The 15,765-nt window shown below is 41.4% G+C and overlaps 1 protein-coding gene across 1 annotated transcript; it reads right to left on the bottom strand.

Moving 5' to 3' along the window:
- Positions 1 to 3,632: 3,632 nt before the first annotated feature.
- On the bottom strand, positions 3,633 to 5,857 carry MONOS_15979 (uncharacterized protein; the record flags this gene model as incomplete). Its single annotated transcript, XM_067868883.1, has 2 exons — positions 3,633 to 3,679; positions 4,030 to 5,857. 2 exons carry the CDS (start codon positions 5,855 to 5,857, stop codon positions 3,633 to 3,635), a joined length of 1,875 nt encoding a protein of 624 aa, XP_067723101.1.
- Between the last annotated feature and the right edge of the window lie 9,908 nt (positions 5,858 to 15,765).

Genomic DNA, 15,765 nt, shown 5'->3' with positions numbered 1-15,765 from the left:
AATTTATTTATATAATCAAATTGATAAACTGCATTTCTTTGAAAAGAAATTCATTAACAATAGAAAAAAATAGTTCATGCTTATTGAATGAAAGAAGTTAATATTTCCATATGTAATGAAACAGTATTAATAAAATAAAACACTACAATATAAGACAACTTGAAAAAAATACTCAAAAATTAACTGAACAAATTCATCGTATATTTTTGTGAGAATAAAGAATTATGAAATAAAACATTAACAAACATAATGTATTGAGAAAATGCACAAGAAATTTTATAGTAGATCGAGTACGATAATTGAACATAGAAAGAATTGAACAAATTTTTATAAATAATATCAACATAAATAATAGCTGAATTTGTATTTATTTGAATCAAAATATTAACTACAGTAAGTCATTAGTATAAATAACACATAAACAAAGTTTGGCTTATCATTCAACAAATTAAATACCAACAAACTTTAAAAAAATATATATTAAACACTGCAGTTATAGCCCCGCTTTTGAAGCTTTTAAAAGTGATCCATAACAAACAATAATGGAACAAATTTCATTCCAAAAATAACAGACTGTAATCTTTATTTTTGGAACGTCTGCTACCAAAAAAAACATGGTTGAGACAAAACAGGTATCTGGCAGACGTATTCATAAAATTATTGTTGTAAATTAAAAGAAAGATAAATTGTTATTAAAGGCTTCTGAAATATTTAAAGCAAACCTCTCTCGCAAGTTGTGGTTGAGCTTGCCAATAACTTTTCACATTCTTATGGTTATGATCAAATGTGAAAAAATTATTTTGTATGTGAATCTCAAATATTTTTTAACACATTTTGATTTTTCATTCACAAATATAAAAGAAATCGTGACATGATATTTTATTTTTATTGTTATCTTGTTTACAATATTTATTTTTGGATAGTTGATGAATTATACATTTTTTATTAATACGAATGTATTTGCGTTTTTGATAAAAAAATATAAATAAATAATAATAAGCATAGTCAAATTTTGAATGAGAGCTCTTCGTTCTTTGTTTGCAACGAGTTATTATTTTTTTCAAATTACACAAATATTTGCCAGTTCCGGGTTTGGCACCAGGTTCCGGGTTTGGCACCAATGGTAATATTAAAATGACGATTTTCAACTTCGTCTTCTTTGAGGGGTGCAAATTTCAAGAGCGAAACGATGGTGTAGCTGAGGAAGGAACTGGATTTAGCGTATGAATGTTATTTTTTGGAAAGAGGAATAAAACACCCCACTTTCAGATACAAGATTCGAATTTCTGTTATTTGTGAAGATATGAAATAATAAATATGTGCAGTTATTTTGCAAATATTTCATTGATTGCTGGGAGATTGTGTGATGAAAAGAAGAAGTTATAACGAATTGTTAAAATTGCTTGTTGAAATTTTTTTTTCAACTTTCGAAATTTATTATTTGTTTTTTAGAAATTCTATAACATTATTATTTTTATTTGTTAAAAACGAATGGAAAACGTTTGTTTAACACTCAGTTATGAAAGGATTTGTTTAATATAAGTTTTAATGAAATAATTTGCGGAAATACATGTTTCAGAAGCATGTTTATCGAAAAGAAATGTGAAAAATTAAATATCAAAAAAGAAAGATTATATAAATCAAACAAAAGTTTATTTATGACTCATCATATATCAAAATGCTCATGAAGTTTATGAAAGGTTGAACTGTGTTGTTGAATGACGTTAATATTGCACATATTGCTTAGAAAAGATATGAATTGGCAATAATATCATTTTTTGAAATTGTTGCAATTGGGCAGTATTATTTCGTTTTTAAAGTTCATTCTTTAAACGAATATTAAATTTATTCGTTTGTGTCTCAATCATATGGCTTTATTGAATGTATTTAATCATAATGATTGTTATTTTTGCTGAAACGTTTGTTTCAGCGAATTGTGAGCTTATAATTGCGAATGTTCCAACCATAAAGCAAGCATTGTATCATTTGATTGCGTTGAAAGTTATGATCATATGTTCATTTATAACTTTCAAAGCAATTTTATTCATTAGGCTCATTTTTAAGAATATATTTTATGTGGAGAATATATTCAGTAAGGTTAGGTTAGGGTTAGGGGACCAACTGTGCATTATGGGAGATATGAAGGTTGATGATATTTGTCATATGATCATTACGTTAACTTTTAGTATCAAAATTTCGGATTTTTAAGTCGCTAACCACAAAAATTTGATTAGGGTTAGGGTTAGCACAGACCGGTAGTCATAAACGAGTTTTTTTCAATAAAATATCGGTTATAATAAATCCGCAACCTATTTTTTCTAATATTTGAAATGAATAATGAAAGATAATTCAGAAAATAATCATGATAGGAGCATGAAAAGCTATATTTTTATCAAAATTTATTCGAAACATTAATAAATTATTTAATAAATAATTTGTTATCTGTTTGACTATCATATTTGATTGTTCATTTCATATTAAGCACAAAGATAAAAACGAATTATTTAAAGACTTTGTTGAAATAAATAGAATATTGCATTTTTATTATTCAAAAAAAGCTCATCATTCAAATATATCAAAGGGAAATTATTTTTGAAAAATAAAATATGTTAAAAAAGGAAAACAAAAACAAAACATAATTAAAATTATTTTTCGATATATGTCCTAGATATTTTTTCGAAATGTGAATTTTTATGAAAAGCAAATTACACATTATTTAATTTACATCGTGGAGTAATGTGATATATGTGTTAAAAAAAATGATAAAAAAATGATTTGATTAATAAATCCAACATATTGAAAAATTTGCCACTTTTCAAAAAAAAAATTACTCACCCATGTTTTCAATGAATAAAGAATAAACAATATAACTTTTTTTAATTTTATTATAAAATGAATATTTAATACTTAATTGAGAAATACAAGTCAATAAACATATTTTTGTAAAACTCAGAATACGAAAAGAAAAAATTCTTCAATATTTGAAAATATTTTTCTTTGAATTTTTTATTTGTTTAATTTGAATGATTAAAGTTTGAATTCAAAATTAGATACAAAATGGTAAAATTCGAAAAGAAAAGAATTTAAAAACAAAAAAAAATAAGAAAAAGAAAAAAATAAAATATTAAGACAAATTTTCTTTTTTTTCTTTATTCTTAATGTTTCTCCATCTGTCATAACAATCTCCTGCAGTTCTATTTTCAAGAAATTTGCTTATTTCAATCCACTTTTCTCCCTTATTTTTGTGTTCTTTCAAAACATCATCTTCTTCTTTTGACCATATTCTTCTTTTTCTTTTTCCATTTTTATCTTTTTCTCTTTTCTCTAATTTCATTTTCGTCTCACTTTCATTTTTTCGATTATTATTTCTCGTTTTCACTTCTTTCTCAACAATATTCCTCTCTTTCATAAAACTCCAAAACATCTCAACCATTTCATTCAATTTTGACTGATCCAATTTCAGAATAAACAACAAATCTTTCCTCGCAATTTCACTCCGCATATTAGATTTTATTTGAAAGTGTGAACTTGATTTACTCTTCTTCAATAGTGGAAGATATTTTAATTTCGCTTTCTCCTCCAAATCTGGCTCTTCTTCTGAGTACTGAGAGAGAGCTCTATGAAACAAGTATCTACACGTGTCCGTTGAATTGCGCTTTCCATCTCTTTCCTTTTTCAGCTTTTTCAAAATTTGATGATAGAAATTTACGAAAATAATGTCATCATTCCATTTGTTTGATTGCAGCTTGAACCCATGAAATGATTCTGTTCTCAACAACTTCTTTTCAACGAATGATTTTTTCCTCTTGTCAGAACTTGTCATTATTACTCGAGAAGCAATAAAATTTTGTGATGCAGATTTTTTCACATACACCATTTGTGACCTTGAATATGGAATCCAACCAGCAATAAATGCACATGTTTCAAGAATTGAGTTTCTTTTCTCTTTGTTAGAACCAGCATTCATCAAAGCAGAGCATAAGAATCCACTGCGAAAAGAATGAAAACCGAAATTTTCTGGAGGAAAACCGGCAAGCTCCAGTCTCTTCTTCAATCTGGTTCTCATTGTTTCTGAACTCCAGCTCCAAATTAATTCTTCTGATTTTTCTTTCAAAGGCCACTCTTCTTTAAGAAATAGGTCCTTACCAAACTTTTGAAGAATGTGCTGTCTCATCCAGTACACAGCATCTAGTGATTTATTTTCTTCTGTTTGGTTTTCAAGCAGAACAATGTGATTCCACTTGTCATTTCCCTTATTTCTCATTAGTCGAATTTTTAAAAAAATAGAATCATCTTCAATAATTACTTGTCTTACATCACAGAGCCTCACATTTCCGCATGTGATGGCTCTGGCTCCAGTGTGAAGTGCGAAAAGAAAAAGAGAGCACTCCTCAGCTTTTGACATGAAGAAATCTGGTATACTTTGAACTAAGTATTTTACGTCAAATGTCATTAACGGCTCTTTCCCTTCGCCCTTTTGTTTTAAAGATTTATCCCTTCTCATTTCGTTCACTATGAGGTTTAATTCTGTGTTCAGCTGAACGTCAATAGGCTTGTTATACATTTTCACTTGTATTCGTTTCAATGATGGAAGGACAACAGCATAGATGGAATAAACACAGTATCGACAATCGTAAGCCAAAAAACGAATGAATCCTCTCACACACTCAAGCGACATTGGAAACGGCTTGAAGTCCATATCCTCAGCAAAATAGTCATACAACCGCAACACCCATGCGTGCTTATGCAATGTTGACTGTGCATATTTCCTCTGATGAAGGAAATGCTCAGCAATATTTTGTTTTTTTTCGTTTGCCAATCCAACATCCATAAGTGTTTGTCTGTTTCTTTCTTTATCAAGTCTCAAATTTTGCTTGCCATATTCATCAGACATGTTCTCATAGCCTTTGTTTCCATGTTCTTTGGGAATGTATTGTGTGATTTCTTTATCTTTGTGATTCAATTTCTCTTTTGAAAATGCATCCAAACCTGAATCTGCAACTTTTCTTTTCAACGCCCTTTTACGCAAAAATTGTTCTTCGGACTCAAGCTTTCCTTGTTGTTTGAGTTCCTGAATCTTTGCTTCCACAACATCTGAATGAGACAATTCATCCTCCAAACAATCATTCTCGCCCAATTGCTCCTTCTCAAGTTGGATTTTTTCAAGCAACTCCTTCTCTTCGTTCATTTTCTTTTCGTAATATTTCATTAACAGATAATGATCTTTCATCTTCGCAACATTTAAATCTTGATCTTTAAGTGATTGAATGGCAACGTCACTTCCGCAGATGTCATTCGAAGTTGATTCTTGATCCTTTTCATTGCAGATTTTGTCAGACAATAATTCCTTTGATGAGTCCTGATTGATCGAGTTTTCAGATAATTCTACTTGGTTTCTTTCTGCTTCACAGACAAGTTTTTCCTTTTTGTCACTTTGTTCAACATTAGTATGATCCAACGATATCTCCTCCTGATCACATTCATCATCCGAGTCTATTATTTCAATACAGTGAACCTTTTTCTTCTTTTCAGTAATAATATGATTTTCCGCTGTTTGTTGATCAGAAATCAGATGTTTCTGATCTGAATTTTCATGATCAGATTTGTCATTTTCTATTTCGCAAGATTTTCTTTCCAAACGGTTTTCGAACGACGTATTCTCTTTTGAATGGTGATCTGGTCCAATCAATACATCATTTTCTTCGAGATATTCTTTTTGTCCAGTTGAATTTTTATGTCTCTGCTCAAAAGTTTTCAAGAAGTTGTACGTTTTGACGAATCCTTCAGCTTTATCATCAGAATCTTCATGATCATCCTCTGAACTACTATCTTCTTCGTAAAAATCTTCGTCTGACATTTGCTCATCATCTGAATCGTCAACAATTCTCCTTTTTGAGCTCGCTTGTTCAGTTATAACACAATGATTCGATCGTTCTTTATTTTCATTGCTTTGAATGTGATTTCCCATCGGAATGCTGCTTCTGCTGTTTCTCATTCGTGAACTGCTGCTTTTTCTTCGATTCAAAACAATTCTTCTTATTTGATCATCATCTTCATCATCTTCGGAATCTTGCTTTTCACCAAGCCATGCTTCTCGAACAAGTTTGGAGCTTTTCCTCTTTTCAGCTTGCGGCATTAATTCGTCAACATCTCCTTCTTCTTCCGTTTCAACAATTTCATGGGATTCAATTGCTGTTCACATATTTTTTAAAAAGAAAATAAAATTGTTATTGTTTTTTAAAAACATTCAAACTTTTGTTTTTTTTGTAATTCTCGTAAAATTCTTCTATAAAACTTTGCAATTCGCTTGCTGTTGGAATTTCAAACTCTTCGTTTAACGAAGGACTTTCTTCAGTTTGATCCATATTTTTGAAGTATAAGTGTTCTGATCACATAAAAAAAGCTTTTGCGATAAATAGTGAAGAGTTCAAGACAAAAGGCAATTTGCACAGTGCAAAAGTTTTTTTGCAACAGGAACATTGACAGTTTGCAGTTTTATTATCAATCGAACTCGAAAAGACATGTGAAAATTTCAAATTGTGAATCAAGATGCTTTTGTAACAATTATCAGGAGCTTTTACAGAAAAATGAACGTGATTTTAAAGATAATGCAATTTCCATATATTTGCTATATTTTGAAAGCTGGAACTTTGAGAATAGAAAAGCCAAAAGAGAAAAATCTATCATATGTCAATCTGAGAAAATTTACAATCATATGCAAAAGAAAGATTATCTCTTAAGATTTTGAGAAATGGAAAGTCATTTGTGAAATTGAATTGAGAGAATTATTTATTTGTGGATGAATAATTTTCAAATTTGATTATTCTGTGCATTTAAGTTTATCATCGATTACACTGGATTAAAACAAACTTTATTAAATGGATAACCCAAGAATGCGATTATGAATTTTATATCAAAACAGAATTTCATTGTGGAAAGTGGAAATGATTTGAACAGTCAAATCGAATCTTTTATCACAATTGAGAAACAAGGTTTGTATTATATAGTTTCAAATTAATAAAGAACTGATTTTGAAATATTAATTTCATATAATTTTTATTTTGATTTTGTTTAATAATGAATGGATAAAGAGAGAAATATTTCGGAAATATTTATTACAGAAAGATGGAACATTTTGTTTAATCAGATTATTGTTTAACTCCCAACAAATTGTACGAAATGAAAGTTATATCTGATCCTAGAAGATGTTTGAATCAAATTGAAAAATTCTACGTTAAATGATAGATGAATACGAATGAATTTGAAAAAGGATGAATGAATGATCCATATTCATGAAATGATTGAGCGATGAGTGATGAAGCAACGGAAATATATGATTAATGAAAAATAAAAATTTAAAACAAAGTGTGCCTTTCATAAACTTGTTGAAATGATTTGCTTCATCTGTTTTAATTATTGTTTAATAATAGTTGAACAACAATCGATGTTGCTTGAAGTTTGACAGATTGAAAGAAATATCATATTATTATTCGATTAATCTTTGATGAAAAGTGTTTGGAGCAATTTATTTGATTGAATTGTTATAATTTTTCTATTTTATGTTTTATTCAGAAACAATTCAATTTGATGATTCAAAGACATTTGGAAATAGAGAATTCAAATCATTGAAATTATATCCTAATGATATTTTATGATGCATGTAAAAATAGAAATCCATTCAAAAAATATTAATTTGCTGTTGACATCAATGAACAATGTTATCGGAAATTATGTACTGAACAAATATCTTGATCGTTATCAATGTGGTTTGTCATCTGGTTATGATATTATTAAATGAATATTTAATATTTGATATTATCATTATTTTTCCATTTCGAAACAAATAGCTATCAATAATTGTGATAAAAATAAAAACATATTGTTTCAATGCAAAAAATAATGATTATTTATTTGCAAAGATGAAGCAAAGCTTGTATTCTATCATAATTATAACAAACAGCTTCAGTGAAATTATTTGCGAATGGAACACTATTATTGAATACAGAATATTCCAATTGCACATCGAATGGAGATAATTTGAAAGGTTTGTGTACAACATTATTGTGTTTCAAATTAACAAGCTAATTTTATATTTAAAAATTGATAGAACAACAAATTCAATTGGAAGAATGAAATAAATCTTTTTTAACTCATTACATATCATATTTAAAGCCCAGTGAAAAATTAATAACGAATTAATTATATAGGACAATAAATATGACTCCCTTAAAGAACAATGCGAAGCTTTTTTCCGCCCCGAACACGAAAAATTTTTGAAACGCTCGATAAAAGCGCGTTTCAAAAATTAGGTGTGAGGGCGGGGAAAAAAGCGAGCGGGGCAAAATGGAGGGGCCGCGGGGAGGGAACGTCTGGTGGGCGGGGGAGATTTTTCGGGAAAATACTGTTCGCAGTATTCTCAAAAAATCCCCCCTTTTTCCCACTGACCCCCCTCTTTTCTGCCCTTTCCTCCCAACACCTCCCTCAGCACCCCAACCACACTTCCGCCCTCTCCCCCCTCAAACAACCACACCCCCCCACACTCTCCAAATCCACCACCCGCTCTGCCCGCACTCGCCTCCTCCGCCCCCCACAAAAAAAATACAGGTCATTTTTCCCCTTTGACCGGGAAAAACCCTGTATTTTCGCCTTCAAAAATTAGGTGTGAGGGCGGGGAAAAAAGCGAGCGGGGCAAAATGGAGGGGCCGCGGGGAGGGAACGTCTGGTGGGCGGGGGAGATTTTTCGGGAAAATACTGTTCGCAGTATTCTCAAAAAATCCCCCCTTTTTCCCACTGACCCCCCTCTTTTCTGCCCTTTCCTCCCAACACCTCCCTCAGCACCCCAACCACACTTCCGCCCTCTCCCCCCTCAAACAACCACACCCCCCCACACTCTCCAAATCCACCACCCGCTCTGCCCGCACTCGCCTCCTCCGCCCCCACAAAAAAATACAGGTCATTTTTCCCCTTTGACCGGGAAAAACCCTGTATTTTCGCCTTCAAAAATTAGGTGTGAGGGCGGGGAAAAAAAGCGAGCGGGGCAAAATGGAGGGAGCCGCGGGGAGGGAACGTCTAGTGGGCGGGGGAGATTTTTCGGGAAAATACTGTTCGCAGTATTCTCAAAAATCCCCCTTTTTCCCACTGACCCCCTCTTTTCTGCCCTTTCCTCCCAACACCTCCCTCAGCACCCCAACCACACTTCCGCCCTCTCCCCCTCAAACAACCACACCCCCCACACTCTCCAAATCCACCACCCGCTCTGCCCGCACTCGCCTCCTCCGCCCCCCACAAAAAAAAATACAGGTCATTTTTCCCCTTTGACCGGGAAAAACCCTGTATTTTCGCCTTCAAAAATTAGGTGTGAGGGCGGGGAAAAAAGCGAGCGGGGCAAAATGGAGGGGCCGCGGGGAGGGAACGTCTGGTGGGCGGGGGAGATTTTTCGGGAAAATACTGTTCGCAGTATTCTCAAAAAATCCCCCCTTTTTCCCACTGACCCCCCTCTTTTCTGCCCTTTCCTCCCAACACCTCCCTCAGCACCCCAACCACACTTCCGCCCTCTCCCCCTCAAACAACCACACCCCCCACACTCTCCAAATCCACCACCCGCTCTGCCCGCACTCGCCTCCTCCGCCCCCACAAAAAAATACAGGTCATTTTTCCCCTTTGACCGGGAAAAACCCTGTATTTTCGCCTTCAAAAATTAGGTGTGAGGGCGGGGAAAAAAAGCGAGCGGGGCAAAATGGAGGGGCCGCGGGGAGGGAACGTCTGGTGGGCGGGGGAGATTTTTCGGGAAAATACTGTTCGCAGTATTCTCAAAAAATCCCCCTTTTTCCCACTGACCCCCTCTTTTCTGCCCTTTCCTCCCAACACCTCCCTCAGCACCCCAACCACACTTCCGCCCTCTCCCCCTCAAACAACCACACCCCCACACTCTCCAAATCCACCACCCGCTCTGCCCGCACTCGCCTCCTCCGCCCCCCACAAAAAAAATACAGGTCATTTTTCCCCTTTGACCGGGAAAAACCCTGTATTTTCGCCTTCAAAAATTAGGTGTGAGGGCGGGGAAAAAAAAGCGAGCGGGGCAAAATGGAGGGGGCCGCGGGGAGGGAACGTCTAGTGGGCGGGGGAGATTTTTCGGGAAAATACTGTTCGCAGTATTCTCAAAAAATCCCCCTTTTTCCCACTGACCCCCCTCTTTTCTGCCCTTTCCTCCCAACACCTCCCTCAGCACCCCAACCACACTTCCGCCCTCTCCCCCCTCAAACAACCACACCCCCCCACACTCTCCAAATCCACCACCCGCTCTGCCCGCACTCGCCTCCTCCGCCCCCCACAAAAAAAATACAGGTCATTTTTCCCCTTTGACCGGGAAAAACCCTGTATTTTCGCCTTCAAAAATTAGGTGTGAGGGCGGGGAAAAAAGCGAGCGGGGCAAAATGGAGGGGCCGCGGGGAGGGAACGTCTGGTGGGCGGGGGAGATTTTTCGGGAAAATACTGTTCGCAGTATTCTCAAAAAATCCCCCTTTTTCCCACTGACCCCCTCTTTTCTGCCCTTTCCTCCCAACACCTCCCTCAGCACCCCAACCACACTTCCGCCCTCTCCCCCTCAAACAACCACACCCCCACACTCTCCAAATCCACCACCCGCTCTGCCCGCACTCGCCTCCTCCGCCCCCCACAAAAAAAAATACAGGTCATTTTTCCCCTTTGACCGGGAAAAACCCTGTATTTTCGCCTTCAAAAATTAGGTGTGAGGGCGGGGAAAAAAAGCGAGCGGGGCAAAATGGAGGGGCCGCGGGGAGGGAACGTCTGAGTGGGCGGGGGAGATTTTTCGGGAAAATACTGTTCGCAGTATTCTCAAAAATCCCCCTTTTTCCCACTGACCCCCTCTTTTCTGCCCTTTCCTCCCAACACCTCCCTCAGCACCCCAACCACACTTCCGCCCTCTCCCCCTCAAACAACCACACCCCCACACTCTCCAAATCCACCACCCGCTCTGCCCGCACTCGCCTCCTCCGCCCCCACAAAAAAATACAGGTCATTTTTCCCCTTTGACCGGGAAAAACCCTGTATTTTCGCCTTCAAAAATTAGGTGTGAGGGCGGGGAAAAAAAGCGAGCGGGGCAAAATGGAGGGGGCCGCGGGGAGGGAACGTCTAGTGGGCGGGGGAGATTTTTCGGGAAAATACTGTTCGCAGTATTCTCAAAAAATCCCCCTTTTTCCCACTGACCCCCTCTTTTCTGCCCTTTCCTCCCAACACCTCCCTCAGCACCCCAACCACACTTCCGCCCTCTCCCCCTCAAACAACCACACCCCCCACACTCTCCAAATCCACCACCCGCTCTGCCCGCACTCGCCTCCTCCGCCCCCACAAAAAAATACAGGTCATTTTTCCCCTTTGACCGGGAAAAACCCTGTATTTTCGCCTTCAAAAATTAGGTGTGAGGGCGGGGAAAAAAAAGCGAGCGGGGCAAAATGGAGGGGCCGCGGGGAGGGAACGTCTAGTGGGCGGGGGAGATTTTTCGGGAAAATACTGTTCGCAGTATTCTCAAAAAATCCCCCTTTTTCCCACTGACCCCCTCTTTTCTGCCCTTTCCTCCCAACACCTCCCTCAGCACCCCAACCACACTTCCGCCCTCTCCCCCTCAAACAACCACACCCCCCACACTCTCCAAATCCACCACCCGCTCTGCCCGCACTCGCCTCCTCCGCCCCCCACAAAAAAAATACAGGTCATTTTTCCCCTTTGACCGGGAAAAACCCTGTATTTTCGCCTTCAAAAATTAGGTGTGAGGGCGGGGAAAAAAAAGCGAGCGGGGCAAAATGGAGGGGCCGCGGGGAGGGAACGTCTGGTGGGCGGGGGAGATTTTTCGGGAAAATACTGTTCGCAGTATTCTCAAAAATCCCCCTTTTTCCCACTGACCCCCTCTTTTCTGCCCTTTCCTCCCAACACCTCCCTCAGCACCCCAACCACACTTCCGCCCTCTCCCCCTCAAACAACCACACCCCCACACTCTCCAAATCCACCACCCGCTCTGCCCGCACTCGCCTCCTCCGCCCCCACAAAAAAATACAGGTCATTTTTCCCCTTTGACCGGGAAAAACCCTGTATTTTCGCCTTCAAAAATTAGGTGTGAGGGCGGGGAAAAAAAGCGAGCGGGGCAAAATGGAGGGGCCGCGGGGAGGGAACGTCTAGTGGGCGGGGGAGATTTTTCGGGAAAATACTGTTCGCAGTATTCTCAAAAAATCCCCCTTTTTCCCACTGACCCCCTCTTTTCTGCCCTTTCCTCCCAACACCTCCCTCAGCACCCCAACCACACTTCCGCCCTCTCCCCCTCAAACAACCACACCCCCCACACTCTCCAAATCCACCACCCGCTCTGCCCGCACTCGCCTCCTCCGCCCCCCACAAAAAAAATACAGGTCATTTTTCCCCTTTGACCGGGAAAAACCCTGTATTTTCGCCTTCAAAAATTAGGTGTGAGGGCGGGGAAAAAAGCGAGCGGGGCAAAATGGAGGGGCCGCGGGGAGGGAACGTCTGGTGGGCGGGGGAGATTTTTCGGGAAAATACTGTTCGCAGTATTCTCAAAAAATCCCCCCTTTTTCCCACTGACCCCCTCTTTTCTGCCCTTTCCTCCCAACACCTCCCTCAGCACCCCAACCACACTTCCGCCCTCTCCCCCTCAAACAACCACACCCCCCACACTCTCCAAATCCACCACCCGCTCTGCCCGCACTCGCCTCCTCCGCCCCCCACAAAAAAAATACAGGTCATTTTTCCCTTTGACCGGGAAAAACCCTGTATTTTCGCCTTCAAAAATTAGGTGTGAGGGCGGGGAAAAAAAGCGAGCGGGGCAAAATGGAGGGGCCGCGGGGAGGGAACGTCTGGTGGGCGGGGGAGATTTTTCGGGAAAATACTGTTCGCAGTATTCTCAAAAAATCCCCCCTTTTTCCCACTGACCCCCCTCTTTTCTGCCCTTTCCTCCCAACACCTCCCTCAGCACCCCAACCACACTTCCGCCCTCTCCCCCTCAAACAACCACACCCCCCACACTCTCCAAATCCACCACCCGCTCTGCCCGCACTCGCCTCCTCCGCCCCCACAAAAAAATACAGGTCATTTTTCCCCTTTGACCGGGAAAAACCCTGTATTTTCGCCTTCAAAAATTAGGTGTGAGGGCGGGGAAAAAAAGCGAGCGGGGCAAAATGGAGGGGGCCGCGGGGAGGGAACGTCTAGTGGGCGGGGAGATTTTTCGGGAAAATACTGTTCGCAGTATTCTCAAAAAATCCCCCCTTTTTCCCACTGACCCCCCTCTTTTCTGCCCTTTCCTCCCAACACCTCCCTCAGCACCCCAACCACACTTCCGCCCTCTCCCCCTCAAACAACCACACCCCCCACACTCTCCAAATCCACCACCCGCTCTGCCCGCACTCGCCTCCTCCGCCCCCCACAAAAAAAATACAGGTCATTTTTCCCCTTTGACCGGGAAAAACCCTGTATTTTCGCCTTCAAAAATTAGGTGTGAGGGCGGGGAAAAAAAGCGAGCGGGGCAAAATGGAGGGGGCCGCGGGGAGGGAACGTCTGGTGGGCGGGGGAGATTTTTCGGGAAAATACTGTTCGCAGTATTCTCAAAAATCCCCCTTTTTCCCACTGACCCCCCTCTTTTCTGCCCTTTCCTCCCAACACCTCCCTCAGCACCCCAACCACACTTCCGCCCTCTCCCCCTCAAACAACCACACCCCCCACACTCTCCAAATCCACCACCCGCTCTGCCCGCACTCGCCTCCTCCGCCCCCCACAAAAAAAAATACAGGTCATTTTTCCCCTTTGACCGGGAAAAACCCTGTATTTTCGCCTTCAAAAATTAGGTGTGAGGGCGGGGAAAAAAAGCGAGCGGGGCAAAATGGAGGGGCCGCGGGGAGGGAACGTCTGAGTGGGCGGGGGAGATTTTTCGGAAAATACTGTTCGCAGTATTCTCAAAAATCCCCCTTTTTCCCACTGACCCCCTCTTTTCTGCCCTTTCCTCCCAACACCTCCCTCAGCACCCCAACCACACTTCCGCCCTCTCCCCCTCAAACAACCACACCCCCACACTCTCCAAATCCACCACCCGCTCTGCCCGCACTCGCCTCCTCCGCCCCCACAAAAAAATACAGGTCATTTTTCCCCTTTGACCGGGAAAAACCCTGTATTTTCGCCTTCAAAAATTAGGTGTGAGGGCGGGGAAAAAAGCGAGCGGGGCAAAATGGAGGGGCCGCGGGGAGGGAACGTCTGGTGGGCGGGGGAGATTTTTCGGGAAAATACTGTTCGCAGTATTCTCAAAAAATCCCCCCTTTTTCCCACTGACCCCCCTCTTTTCTGCCCTTTCCTCCCAACACCTCCCTCAGCACCCCAACCACACTTCCGCCCTCTCCCCCCTCAAACAACCACACCCCCACACTCTCCAAATCCACCACCCGCTCTGCCCGCACTCGCCTCCTCCGCCCCCACAAAAAAATACAGGTCATTTTTCCCCTTTGACCGGGAAAAACCCTGTATTTTCGCCTTCAAAAATTAGGTGTGAGGGCGGGGAAAAAAAGCGAGCGGGGCAAAATGGAGGGGCCGCGGGGAGGGAACGTCTAGTGGGCGGGGGAGATTTTTCGGGAAAATACTGTTCGCAGTATTCTCAAAAATCCCCCTTTTTCCCACTGACCCCCTCTTTTCTGCCCTTTCCTCCCAACACCTCCCTCAGCACCCCAACCACACTTCCGCCCTCTCCCCCTCAAACAACCACACCCCCCACACTCTCCAAATCCACCACCCGCTCTGCCCGCACTCGCCTCCTCCGCCCCCCACAAAAAAAATACAGGTCATTTTTCCCTTTGACCGGGAAAAACCCTGTATTTTCGCCTTCAAAAATTAGGTGTGAGGGCGGGGAAAAAAAGCGAGCGGGGCAAAATGGAGGGGCCGCGGGGAGGGAACGTCTGGTGGGCGGGGGAGATTTTTCGGGAAAATACTGTTCGCAGTATTCTCAAAAAATCCCCCCTTTTTCCCACTGACCCCCCTCTTTTCTGCCCTTTCCTCCCAACACCTCCCTCAGCACCCCAACCACACTTCCGCCCTCTCCCCCCTCAAACAACCACACCCCCCCACACTCTCCAAATCCACCACCCGCTCTGCCCGCACTCGCCTCCTCCGCCCCCCACAAAAAAAATACAGGTCATTTTTCCCCTTTGACCGGGAAAAACCCTGTATTTTCGCCTTCAAAAATTAGGTGTGAGGGCGGGGAAAAAAGCGAGCGGGGCAAAATGGAGGGGCCGCGGGGAGGGAACGTCTAGTGGGCGGGGGAGATTTTTCGGGAAAATACTGTTCGCAGTATTCTCAAAAATCCCCCTTTTTCCCACTGACCCCCTCTTTTCTGCCCTTTCCTCCCAACACCTCCCTCAGCACCCCAACCACACTTCCGCCCTCTCCCCCTCAAACAACCACACCCCCCCACACTCTCCAAATCCACCACCCGCTCTGCCCGCACTCGCCTCCTCCGCCCCCCACAAAAAAAATACAGGTCATTTTTCCCCTTTGACCGGGAAAAACCCTGTATTTTCGCCTTCAAAAATTAGGTGTGAGGGCGGGGAAAAAAAGCGAGCGGGGCAAAATGGAGGGGGCCGCGGGGAGGGAACGTCTAGTGGGCGGGGGAGATTTTTCGGGAAAATACTGTTCGCAGTATTCTCAAAAAATCCCCCCTTTTTCCCACTGACCCCCCTCTTTTCTGCCCTTTCCTCCCAACAC

Source organism: Monocercomonoides exilis (assembly GCF_001643675.1).
Source record: "Monocercomonoides exilis strain PA203 chromosome Unknown scaffold38-1042076, whole genome shotgun sequence".
NCBI lineage: Eukaryota > Preaxostyla > Oxymonadida > Polymastigidae > Monocercomonoides > Monocercomonoides exilis.
This window is presented reverse-complemented; position numbering and strand designations above follow the sequence as displayed.